Raw genomic sequence first — 13,279 nt, forward strand, 5'->3', positions numbered from 1 at the left:
TCTACTTCAATCTAGAAAATTTTAATTTTCTTGGACATTTATGACTCTTTAATCTTGTAATATTCTTTAAATCAAGTTAAATATGTGAGTTTTTTTCTGTAAATATCATCCTCCTCCTGCAGCCCTAAATATTTTCTTTGCGACTCGGATACGCCGTCGTAAACTGAACATCCACCAATCAGTCATAACATCATGACACCAACAGGAGAATTGATACTAATATTGATTCTTTCACTGGGTTGGATTTACTAGACACCAAGTGAACATCAGCCTCTTTTCCCCCGCAGGAGCTTTAATTTACCTGGATTCTGTGCGTTTCCACTAAAATTACCTGGTAAAAAACTTCCCCTCAACCCCAGCCTTCCCCTGATTAAAGTTCGTAGTGGGGGGGGGGGGTGGACTTTTCAGATTCCTGCAGTTCTAGGGGGCGGGGCTGTGTGTTTAAGAACACTGATTGGTGGAGCACACTGTCACTGTCCATGCTTAATCCAGTGGCGTCTGTGAACTGGTTTATTCCATTTCTACCAGATTCATTTGGTTTGTTTGTATTATTTATTAAATGGAGCAAAAGAAGAGAAGCTACGAGAAGTAAACGACGCCCACCAACATTTGACCAATAAACTCTAACGTGTTTAGATGAACAGACAGATCTCATCCCTACAAGTGCATGCATTTTAATTATAACTGCATTCTTTTGCTCCTTTTGTTCAGTGTGTTGACGATTTACTTAATGTTGACAATCACATTGTTCTTATATTATCTATTTGATTTAATTTTATATTTTGGCCAATTTTTGGTAATTTTTTTTTTGGTCTGTTTTGTTCATTGCATTGCCTGTTGTATTCCTTTGCATTAGATTTTCATCATTTTGGTTACTATTTGTTCATTTTTGTTCATTTTTTGGTAACTATTTGTAAAGTTTTGAAAATGTTTTGCTCATTTTTGTCCATTTTGTTCATTGCATTGCCTATTGTATTACTTTGCATTAGTTTTTCATCATTTTGGTTACTATTTGTTCATTTTTTGGTAACTATTTGTAAAGTTTTGTAAATGTTTTGCTCATTTTTGTCCATTTTGTTCATTGCATTGCCTACTGTATTCCTTTGCATTAGTTTTTTTTCATTTTCTTAGTTAGTTTGGTAACTATTTCTTAATTTTTTTGTTATTTTTTGTTCCTTTTTGCTCATTTTTGTCCATTTTGTTCATTGCATTGCAAACTGTATTGCTTTGAATAAGTTTTTAATCATTTTGTTAATTAGTTTGGTCACTATTTGTTCATTTTTAGCTCATTTTTGTCCAGTTTGTTCATTGCATTGCCTATTGTATTCCTTTGCATTAGTTTTTAATACTTTTCTTAGTTTGGTCATTATTTGTTCATTTTTTGGTCATTTTTTTCATTTTGCTGACAATCATGTATTTTTTTATTACTTTGTGTTAATTTTGTTGCATACTATAATCATTTTATTGGTTAGTTTGGTCACTATGTGTTCATTTTTTGGTCACTCTTTGTTCCTTTTTGTTTATTTCTGTTCATTTTTGTTCATTATTTGGTCACTCTTTGTTCATTTTTGTTAATTTTTATTCAATTTTGTTAATTTTTTTGGTTTATTTCTATTCACTTTGTTGACAGTGGAGTATCTGTGGGAGGTGCTGGTCAGATAAATCCCATCCATTTGCTGTTTGGAGCTCTACATGTTCTCTTGGTGTCTAATATCCAAACCCACTGACCTCTGGAGTCAGATCATCAACATTGACCTTACTCTCCGTGGTCATGCTGTTCTGTGTGATCGTTGTGGGTTTTGGTCGTTTTGGTCGTCGTGGACTTCCTGCTGGTTCAGACTCACAGAGATGGATCACAAACACCGACATGAAACGAACATGAAAAGCAAAACATCACAATATCAAGTGAGCTCTGAATGAAACCGCCGCCGGTCTGGATCAAAACTGTTTTTTTTTTCTCCTCGTCTTTTCTGTCTTTAAACAGTTCAGTCAAACAAAGCAGGACATGAAACCACTCGACTCGATCAGAAATCACAGAAACCTGTACAGGAAGGACGGCGCTGATGCATGGACTGAATGCATGCTTTTGATTGGCTGGCTTACACTTCCAGTTTGCTCCCTTTGCTCGCATAGAGGCTTCGCCGAGCAGCCACGGCTCGACATGGTGGAGGTCCGGCGGAGGCGTGGCCATCAGTGACGTGGAAATATCCCAGAGTCTGGATGTCTGACAGGTGGAACGTGTCAAATAAACAGATACGAGGCAGGTTGACCAGACGCCACATCCAGAGGTGGTTCAACAGACGCCGCTATTGGATGGAGAATCAACCGGATCAGAGGTCGACTGATACCAGACCATACAGTATATGGGCGTTTTCCTGTTTGATGTTATTATGACTTTATCTGTGGATGTCGGACACTAAGCATCATGGTCGGAAGGTGCATTTCCCCTAAAACGTATCATAAATTTACACTTAATTTTCAGGACATTGATAAAAGATAAGACTTATTTACAAGCTACTGTTGTACAAATATTAACATCTGCTTCAACCTCATCATCATCATCATCTACTTCTCCATCTCCTATTTTTTTCCAATCAGGAGAAACTTTATGTAGAACAGAGGTTAAGTGTAAAATTGTGAAGAGGAAGTAGATTGTGAACTTCTGGCGTCAAGTAAAGTTATCATTGATGAAGAAAACTCTTCCAGAAACTTAATTGGCAAAGTTTCCCTCTTTGAGCTAAAACTGCGATATTTCAGGAGTTTTTTTTTCCAGTGTTTCAAGTATACAATAAAAGCAGTTTAGTTAGACCCTGCTGACAATTATAATACAAGTTTAGATTAAATACAGAAGGTCTTTGAGTCTGAAATGTTGGAATATCTGAAATAAACAGAGCTTTATGTGAACTTCTTTTTGCAGAACTTGCATTATTTTACGCAGTTGTTATCAATAAAAAAATAATAAGAAAAAAAATAATATCTTAAGTGAGTCAGATTTGATGGGATATCCGACAAATGAAGATCTGGATGCCCGACTGATGTATTTGACCTCGTCTGCTCATCATAAACACAGAGATGACCTCGACAAACCTCTCTAACTTCATCTCCTGATACTGTGATTTTACCATCAGTCGACCTCTAGTATCAATGGTTTCTCTGAGTGTTTTAAGTGTTGACCGACGTCCATCCAACCAATAGCGACGTCAGAGGATGGACATTAGAACATAGCATCATGGTTGTTTTTTAAGGCCTTGCAGATGTTTCTGGTCCGGTCCAGACCTCAGTGGTCCAGATGACGCTTTTACCTCATTTAGATCAAATCTTTTGGCTGTAAAACTCTTCTGTCCACGTCTTCACAAACGACAGGAGTTGACTCACCCTCAAACCTTTTCAATGTGTGATGTTTAAACTCCCATAATGCTCTTGTGTATATGCTCTGGGTCGCGGTTTCATCTCAGTCTTTATCTGATCTTTACCTTTAACGTTCGCTGATGAAATGAGTTTAGATTTGGTTTTCGGGGTCAGTTCTCCTGAAGTTCTGAGCCACGTTCCCTGTGGTCATGGACCTCCAATATGGCCGCCGGAGGCTGAGCGGTCCCCTGAAAGTCCTCTACAGGTGGTCTTCCTCCTGTGCTTGGTCGTGGGCGGGGCCGGCTCTGGGAGGGGGCGGGGCGTCCTCTTCATCAACACACCGAGTCATTTCCTTCTATCGACGCCCGCCCGCCGCTGGACCAATGACTCAGAGCGACTGTGTGTGTGTGTGCGTGTTTGTGTGTTTGTGTGTGTCGCTGTGGGGGGGGGGGGGGGTTGTGTGTCAGTGTTCGGGGCTACATAGTCTCTTGGGTGTCCTCCCCACCCGGACCGGTGCTCATAGCTTCATCTTGTGGATTATGGGGATGGGCAGGACCTGGTGGATCTTGGCCCGGTCCGAGTCCACCTCCAAGTGGATCCAGTCCGGATGGAAGGAGCCTTTAAAGCCCACGAAGGCCAGTTTATCTGGAACCAAAAACACAACATCCCATCAGAGGAACAGTCACATAATAATAACTAGAAGCACTCGGAGAGCGCAGACCTCCGCCAAGGCTGATCAGTGGCCCCCCCCCCCGTGGGCCCCCCCACCCCCGATCACCACCAAAATTTAATCATTTCTTCCGTATCCCATTTCCAACAAACCCTGAAAATTTCATCAAAATCTGTCCATAACTTTTTGAGTTATGTTGTACACTAACGGACAGACAAACAAACAAACAAACAAACAGACAAACAAACAAACAAACCCTGGCAAAAACATAACCTCCTTGGCGGAGGTAATAATGATAATAATAATAATAATAATAATAATAATAATAATAATAATAATAATACATGTATTTATATAGAGCTTTCCATTTTCTATCAAAGTGCTTTACAAGACAACAACAGTAAAAGAGTAGGAGGACAGTAAAAAGTAAGTTCAATTTGACCAGTAGTCTGCCTGTTACTAAATGTTTTGTGTATTTGTAGCTCCACTGTGATCTATAAGTTCTGTTAATAATAAGCCGAGACATAATATTGTTGATTGCACTTAGTTTTCTTAGAAATTTCAGGTTCTACATGGTTTCTCCCTGATCCAAAAATAAACGGAAATGAGTGTGTCATTGATGTTCTGAAAAAATAAGTGTTGTATTTATCCGTATTCTATGTTTTCTTTCATAAAATACAGCAGAAAATCATTGATTACTGTCAATTGTAACAGCTGATGCTGTTTCAGGTAACCACAGCTCCATCTGCTGGCATCATGTGGAATTATATTCAGACAGTGAAGGAACCAGGTTCAGGTACCTTTCAGTTTGATGCTCTTTTTGGCTCCAAGTTTCTCCAGGACTTTGGTCCATGATCCTCTGGTCACCAGTCGACCTTTGGACGTCATGAGGACGATGGACCTGCAGGAAAAAAAAACAAAAACAAAAAAACTAAGCATGAGCCTCAAAAACACCAGACCAAGAAGAGGAATGGAAGATCACACCCATCATCAGAGGAGTTTTCATTTAACTCCTGCATTTGAACACAAATATGTGGAGGTTATACTCCTTATTTTCACAAGCTATATATAACAGGGTTGAGACTGAATGTACGTGTTGTTGTTTTGCATCATTGTTCTGATATAAATGTATAAAATATTAAAGAAAAGTCAATCAATTTATCCATCAGTGAAAATCACACAAAGGACAAAATAAGAATAAAAAAATAAATAAAATATAATATTGATAATAATATATAATAATAACAATAATAATATATAATTATTTTAGTTAACATAATTAATACCAGTCTTAGTTTAATTTATTTATTTGTTGAATGGATGTATTTCTTTTGTACTGAACAATCAATTTACGAATAAAGAAACCTGAACCCGAACACGTCTGGTCTGAGTGAACATCATCATCAGCGTCATTGTTGTCGTCATCATCATTATTGTCATGATTGTCATCGTCAACGTCATTGTCGTCATCATGATCATCATCACTGTCATCATCATCATCATCTCCGTCTTCTCACCCGTCTCTCAATTCGTCCACGTAGTTTTCGATTTGGACGGGGATTCCCTGGAGGATGGAGTTCCTGAAGGCTTTACTCTCCACCAGCGTCCCATCATGTCCATCAATGACTGTCAGCTGGATGCCGTCCTCCGGTTGGTAGATCTTCCTCCCGTTCACCTGAACCGACCAATCACACACAGACGCGACAACAACGGTTTAGATGAAAAGGAAACGGAAAATATTTATATCTCAGTGTTCATCGAACCTTCATATTAATTAAAAACAACATGTTAGAAGTTAAATAAGGACTGTATAAGCTGTCTGTAAACTGCTCAGGTTGGACCAGAACTGAACCAGGTCTCAGTGGTGTCATCTGTCTGTTTGTGTTCTACTTGCTGAAGCCTAAAGTTTGACATTTTTGTGTAGCCGATGGAGATGTGTTTAAAGAACTGTATACACCAGCTTCCCCATGTGGCCTTACACGGTACTACAACCAAAAATATACAGGCCAAAAAGCTTTTTCCATAAAAAGAAACATTTGTAGGTCTGTTGAAGTGGCAGAATAGTCCAAAATGAAGTTAGATGAATGCCCTAAAAAATAAAAGCGGACACTATGTTAGGACCAGGGCATTGAGGGAAATTTAACCCTTAAAGATGCAAAACCTTCTAATCTAAGACGTTTAATACCTGTTGATCGACTAATCCTGTCAATACATGTAAATAATTGGTGTAAAATGGAGTTTGTCATCTTTTCATGGTCATCGTTAAAAGACAATAATTGAGTGTGGTTTGTAATGTGAAGCGAATGCAGACCAGGGATGTCAAACATGCGGCCCGTGGCCCAAAACCGGCCACCAAAAAATCCAATTTGGCCCATGGGATGAAAACATTAGACTGAAGTTATTAACAGTCAGAGGTGTTAAAATCATTTTAGTTCAGGTTCAGGGATGAAAGGATCAGACCAGTAAAATAATAACATAATAACCTATGAAAAATGACAACTACAAACCATTCTGTATGTTTTTGTTTTAAAATAAAAAAGTTAAATTACAGAAAATTGTTTATATTTAAAAACAAAAAATGTGAATGACATGAACAAATATGAACAACATGAAATTTCTTAAGAGAAGCAAGAGGAATTTGACCAATATTCTGCCTGTTACTAAATGTTTTGTGTATTTGTAGATCCACAGTGATCTATAAGTTGTAATGTACATGTGTAAATGATAAACTGAAGCGTAATATTGTTAAAATTATACTTATTTTTCTTAAAAAGTTTTAGGTTGTTCATGTTATTCACATTTTTTAAAGGATAGTTTGTGGATGTAAACATTTTCATCATGTAATTTTACTTTTTTCACTGTAAAATGTGGAGAATAATTTGTAGTTGTCATTATCTATAGGTTTTTATGTTATTATTTTACTGGTCCGACCTGTTTTAGATCCTATTGTTCTGTATGTGGAACCTGAACCTGGTCTAGAACATTCTGCGTTCACTGTCTGTAACAGAAGGGCCAAAGTTCACCTCAGTGAAGGCGAAGTCCTCCTTGATGTGGAAGAAGCGGGTGTTGTACGACTCCATCTTGACCTCCAGGAAATGATCTGTGGACTGGAGGACACAACTATTAGGCCCCGCCCACCACAGGTTCCTCTACTCGACCTGAAGTTCTCCTCACCTGCTGGACGTTCTGCAGCCTCCTGGGCATCGGTACATCCACCACTGGCAGCTCGGAGTGGCGAGGGTAGGCCTGGCTACGGCAGTCACTGGGCGGACTTCCTTTTGGGATGGTGGCCGTGATCTTCACCCGCTCGCAACCTTTGACCGAACAGAAGGCGAAGAGGTCCCGGTCGTTATGGGCCTTGACCTTCAGGAACAACAGGCTGGACAACAGAGGACAGATAATGGACAATGGACAAAGGAAACCATCAGGACAGGACTGGTCCCAGGACAGAGCCTTGGGGCACACCACACAGTAGATCCGCTGAGTCAGATTGGAAGTTGTTTATTGACACAATGAAGCTTCTGCCAGTCAGGTAAGAGGAGAACCAGTCTAGCACAGGACCTGACATCCCTACCAGGTCCCTCAGTCTCTCAATCATTATGGTATGGTCCACTGTGTCAAAGGCCGAGGAGAGATCTAGCAGGACCAAGACCGTGGATTTCCCGGAGTCAGCCGCCATCAGGATGTCACTAGACACTTTTAATAGTGCGGTTTCTGTTGAGTGGCGTTGTCTAAACCCAGACTGAAAAGTGTCATAGATCTGGTGTGTCTCCAGAAAAGCTGTAAGTTGTTTAGACACTGCCTTCTCAAGGATTTTGGCCAATAGGGGGAGCTTTGAAATGGGCCTGTAGCTTTTGAAGTCTGTGGGGTCCAGTGTGGTTTTCTTTAGTTTAGGTTCTATGATGGCCTGTTTGAAGGAGCTGGGAAACAAACCAGTTGAGAGCGACAGGTTAAAAAGCTTTGTGACCCATGGTCCAATAGTGTCAAAGACACCGACAAGGAGCTTATAGGGGAGGATGTCTGCAGGGTTGGAGGAGGGTTTCGTTTTGGATAAAAGTGCTGAGATGTCCTCCAGTGTCACAGGGTCGAAAGAGGACCAGGTTTGAAGAGGGGGATCAGCTCGGGTCAGATGGCCAGAGGGTGGTGGGATATTGTGTTTAATATCCCTGATCTTGTCTGTGAAGAAGTTTAGGAGGTCATTGCTGTCAGCTTTACAGAGCACAGGGGCAGCAGGGACAGCAGGGGACACAATGGACTGGATTGTGTCAAAGATTACTTTGGGGTTTTTCTTGTTTGTGGCTATAAGTTTGTGGAAGTAGCTGGATCTTGCCTCCTTAATCATTTTATTTAATGAGGTTATGAGATCTTTAAGATGTAACCTGTGTAGTGTATAATTGAGTATGTCTTATTGTTGTGTATGTTGTGTATTGCTGTGTATAGTTGTGTGTCTTATTGTTGTGTACTGTTGTGTATTGCTGTGTATAGTTGTGTATGTTGTGTATAGTTGTGCATGTCTTATTGTTGTGTACTGTTGTGTATGTTGTGTGTAGTTGTGTATGTTGTGTATAGTTGTGCATGTCTTATTGTTGTGTACTGTTGTTTATTGCTGTGTATAGTTGTGCATGTTGTGTATTGTTGTGTATAGTTGTGTATGTCTTATTGTTGTGTACTGTTGTGTATGTTGTGTATAGTTGTGTATGTCTTATTGTCATGTACTGTTGTGTATGTTGTGTATAGTTGTGTATAGTTGTGTATGTCTTATTGTTGTGTATGTTGTGTATTGTTGTATATAGTTGTGTATGTTGTGTATCGTTGTGTATAGTTGTGTATAGTTGTGTATAGTTGTGTAGTGTTGTGTATAGTTGTATATGTTGTGTATTGATGTGTATAGTTGTGTATGTCTTATTGTTGTGTACTGTTGTGTAGGTTGTGTGTGTCCTAACCCAGTGTCCTCCTCCCAGTAGTAGTATCCCCGGGCCTGGTGCGAGTGCTGGACCTTGTCCCTCTGTGCGGTCCTCAGGTAGACCCCGGTCTTGCGGGTCTGTTTGGTCAGACGGTTGTGGATGTCGGAGATGATGGTGAAGGTGGTTCCACGGGGGTAACAGATGCCCACAGAGATCCAGTCCTTCCTGAAACACAGGGAACACAGGATGTCATGATGGGCCTGAATGCTAGCAGGACCAGGACTGAGATCAAGACCAGGACAGTGACCAGGACCAGAACTGGGCCTGGGACCAATACCAGGGCCAGGACCAAGACCAGAACCAGGACTAGGACTTGGACCAGACTAGTACAGTATAGGAATACTGTAAAATAAAATTAAAGACTCAACTGTGGAAAAATCAGAGTTTTATGTTGTTTTATGTTTATTTAACATGGATTTACTGACAAATGTTTTATTGTAGAAACTAGTTCTGCGGGTGGAGCCGTGGTTCTGCCTGTGGGTGGAGCTGTGGTTCTGCCTGTGGGAGGAGCCTTGGTTCTGCCTGTGGGTGGAGCCTTGATTCTGCCTGTGGGTGGAGCCTTGGTTCTGCCTGTGGGTGGAGCCTTGGTCCTGCCTGTGGGTGGAGCCGTGGTTCTGCCTGTGGGTGGAGCCATGGTTCTGCCTTTGGTGGTTCTGTGTGAAGGCCCTGCTGGCACCGGTGTCTGGCCTGGGTCTGGCCTGGTTCTGGTCTAGGTCTGTGGGTTCAGGGTGGACTCCACCGTGGGGAATATCTGACGTGTCTGAGACGACACTGGTGTTTGTGACGGTCACTGTAAACGCCATCGAGGTGCGGAGCCTCCACTCCGACATTCCGGCGGTCGCAGTAAATCGCGGAGAAAATCAGCAGGAATGAAGTGACGCCTCTGTCGCCTTCAATCCATCAGCGCTGTCCGTCGACCTCAGGGACGAGGAAACAACATCTGACATTTACACAAAGACACTCAGACGTCGAACACCCATCATCATTTCTCCACCATGACAGCAGCTCTGTCTGTTCAGCCAACAACTACAGCCTTTCAAACACCTGCAGACGTATACCATACCCATAATAATATATATACCATACCCTCATACCTATAATACCTAATACATAATCATACTCATAATCATTATCATTTATACCCATCATAATACCTTATTATTACCTACCTTATTACCTTATTATTCACTTTGGCTGTTGTTGTTCATTTTGTTGTCTATTTCATTATTTTTTCTTCAACTTTGTTCAGTTCATGGCTTTTTTAAAAAAATGTAGTTATTGTTTTGTTAGTTTTTATTAATTTTTGTTTCACTTTAGCTATATTTTATTCTTTTTTACTTAATTTTGGTAAATGTTTTGCTTATTTTTTCATTCTATTTAGGATTTTATAAAGTTTTAATCCATTTTTGCATATTTTATTTATTATTTAATGTATATACACTGCCCGGCCAAAAAAAAAGTCGAACGCGCATTATTTGACTGCACCCCCTTTGGTTTTGATTACAGGAGACATCCACTGTCACATCTTTTTGTCACATAATGCTTATGTAGTGTCACAATAAGGTTCATAATATTTTTTCCATCCATAGTTGCAACAATTTTTGATTATTGATGACAGAGAATAGGACCGTTGAGATTGAAGTCATACATTTGCAAGAAACGTCAGAGAAACCGCTCAAATATCCTCTAAGGTGGTGTAAAATCCCTTAAATTGACCAAAAAGTTACAGAGAATATCTGAGGTTTTGTCTCATGAATGTATGACTTTAATATCCGACAAATTCTGAGTAGAACCAGAAAAACCCCCGACATGAACCAGACGAACTTGACATAATGATCCAGATTCTGCTACTGAATCTGATTTACACATCCAAGCATCGTCTGCTCTCACATCCTCCGTCTTTTTACTTCAACAGGATGATGACGGGTTACACCCCAGTGACAGAGTCGAGCTGTCATCTGGAAAATACTTGTGTTTCCATGTTTTTACGGTGAACATGAATCTGTCCCCAAACATCTGATCTTTTACTCAATATGTGTTTGATGGATGTGAGGTAGATAACGTTTGACTGCAGTAGATGAAGCTCAGTGTGAAATGTTACAGGTGTTTCTATGTAGTAGTGATGTTCCACCAGTAGGGGTCAGTCTGGTACCAGAACAAAAACCACCAACCAACCAACCCTATTTATCCACAGACTGAATCAGCCACTGAGTAAAGTCTAAATGTCATTGTTTACACACATCTGCATTATAGTATCATCAAGTTTTCTTCAAAAACTAAACTTATTTTAGCCCCTTAGGAGTTGTTTTTTAATATTCAATTTTGATGTGAAGAATTCAAAACCTTGGTTAGTGGATAGAGATAAAGTCACACTGTAAAGGAGAAAATCATGGGTAAGCTGCACAATATATCTTTGAGCAGCATCGCAATGTATGTATGCGCAATAATCACATCGCAGGTCCCACGATGTAGGAGGCAAATGCACTCAACATGTTCTCATCTAATTTCAAGTGTATCTGACACACAATGCATGCAGTGATCCACCAATCCCAATTGTTCTTAATCAGTTTGGAGTGAGTCGCTGGCAACAATATTGAAAATTAAGCTACGAACAAGAGAAAATCACCGTAAATGAAGACTTGGTACCAAAAAGAAAAGCAACGTCAGTTATCTGGAATTATTTCAGCTACAAGAAGGATGATCTTGAAACACGAGTTCTGTGTTGATCATGTTTTGCACCTGTTGCCACAAGAGGAAACACAACTAATTTGTTTGACCATTTACGTCGGCACCACACAGCTATTATATCCTCCTGAGTAGTTTTTCATATCGTAATATATATTGCAGGGTTAAAAAAATCACAATGTCAGTTTTTTCCAATATCGTGCAGGCCTAGTAAGGCCCAAAGTTTATGATGGGAGTAAACTGACTGATTTAAGTTTCATATTGTAACAACACAAGGCAGTGGCCATATTGGATTGCGTAACTTAGTAAACCGGAACTTTCAACATATATACAGGATGGGGAAGCAAAATTTACAATGAACATTTAGTTGTTTTTTCTCAGCAGGCACTACGTCAATTGTTTTGAAACCAAACATATATTGATGTCATAATCATACCTAACACTATTATCCATACCTTTTCAGAAACTTTTGCCCATATGAGTAATCAGGAAAGCAAACGTCAAAGAGTGTGTGATTTGCTGAATGCACTCGTCACACCAAAGGAGATTTCAAAAATAGTTGGAGTGTCCATAAAGACTGTTTATAATGGAAAGAAGAGAATGACTATGAGCAAAACTATTACAAGAAAGTCTGGAAGATACTATTAAAGAAGAATGGGAGAAGTTGTCAGCCGAATATTTGAGGAACACTTGCGCAAGTTTCAGGAAGCGTGTGAAGGCAGTTATTGAGAAGGAAGGAGGACACATAGAATAAAAACATTTTCTATGATGTAAAGTTTCTTGTGGCAAATAAATTCTCATGACTTTCAATAAACTAATTGGTCATACACTGTCTTTCAATCCCTGCCTCAAAATATTGTAAATTTTGCTTCCCCACCCTGTATAAACAAGTTTTTTTTTTTTTTTTTTTTTTTTACATCTTATCATTAAAATGAATGAACCAAAACATTAGTGAAAGTAAAATCTAGCAAGTTTTAGTAGCTTTTTTAGCCAAACCAAAGGCTTTTTTTCGCTGCCTATAACTTGGTGAGCATGTCTATTTGCCTCATTTGTTTTGAGATCCCAGAAGTCATCATTCAGAAATAAAGACAAAAAATCTGTGGGTTTCAACTCCTTCTGTCCACGGTACCCAACTGGCTCATCCAACTGTCTGATCTACCCATCATTCACTTCCTCAAGACTCAAATAAACACAACCACCATCACCGCTATTCTGACCCCTGCTGCTTCTACCACGTCCAAAGAGTTGGCAAATATCATTTGAAGAACTTCATCAGTGCTGGACAAACGTCTCAACATTTTGCGTACTTCCGTTTTATTGCTGACTACGTGCGCTCCATCACCAGCTCGGAACCACGGCTTTCAAACTGGATTTTCTTCTTCACTTTGAATAGAAACATGCCCTGAAATGGTGTTAGGATTGAAGGGGCACATGTCCACCATCTACTGGTGGGAGGTGGTAACAAGATTTGGTAACTACTTGGAGCTATGGTCTGTTTCATTCAGTTATGTTACTTGTTGCAAAATTATGATTTTGGTGGTGAAACAGTGAAGTTGCTCCAAATACCATTATATGTAATAGCAGTACACTGCAGTCCTGTATCGTACTGTGT

The 13,279-nt window shown here is 39.8% G+C and overlaps 1 protein-coding gene across 2 annotated transcripts in view; it reads right to left on the reverse strand.

Annotated features, from left to right (window-relative positions):
• Nucleotides 1-1,586: 1,586 nt before the first annotated feature.
• cemip (cell migration inducing hyaluronidase 1) overlaps nucleotides 1,587-13,279 on the reverse strand; it is a 208,124-nt gene continuing 196,431 nt past the window's right edge. For both annotated transcript variants that reach the window (XM_030127439.1, XM_030127447.1), the window contains exons 24-29: nucleotides 8,962-9,147; nucleotides 7,193-7,397; nucleotides 7,042-7,125; nucleotides 5,536-5,693; nucleotides 4,819-4,919; nucleotides 1,587-3,993 (exon numbers count right to left, since the gene is read on the reverse strand). In XM_030127439.1, the coding sequence (XP_029983299.1) occupies nucleotides 3,866-3,993; nucleotides 4,819-4,919; nucleotides 5,536-5,693; nucleotides 7,042-7,125; nucleotides 7,193-7,397; nucleotides 8,962-9,147 (862 nt within the window). In that variant the 3' untranslated portion in view covers nucleotides 1,587-3,865. The remainder of the gene's footprint in view (nucleotides 3,994-4,818; nucleotides 4,920-5,535; nucleotides 5,694-7,041; nucleotides 7,126-7,192; nucleotides 7,398-8,961; nucleotides 9,148-13,279) is intronic.

Source organism: Sphaeramia orbicularis, chromosome 3, assembly GCF_902148855.1.
Source record: "Sphaeramia orbicularis chromosome 3, fSphaOr1.1, whole genome shotgun sequence".
Taxonomy (NCBI): Eukaryota; Metazoa; Chordata; class Actinopteri; order Kurtiformes; family Apogonidae; genus Sphaeramia; species Sphaeramia orbicularis.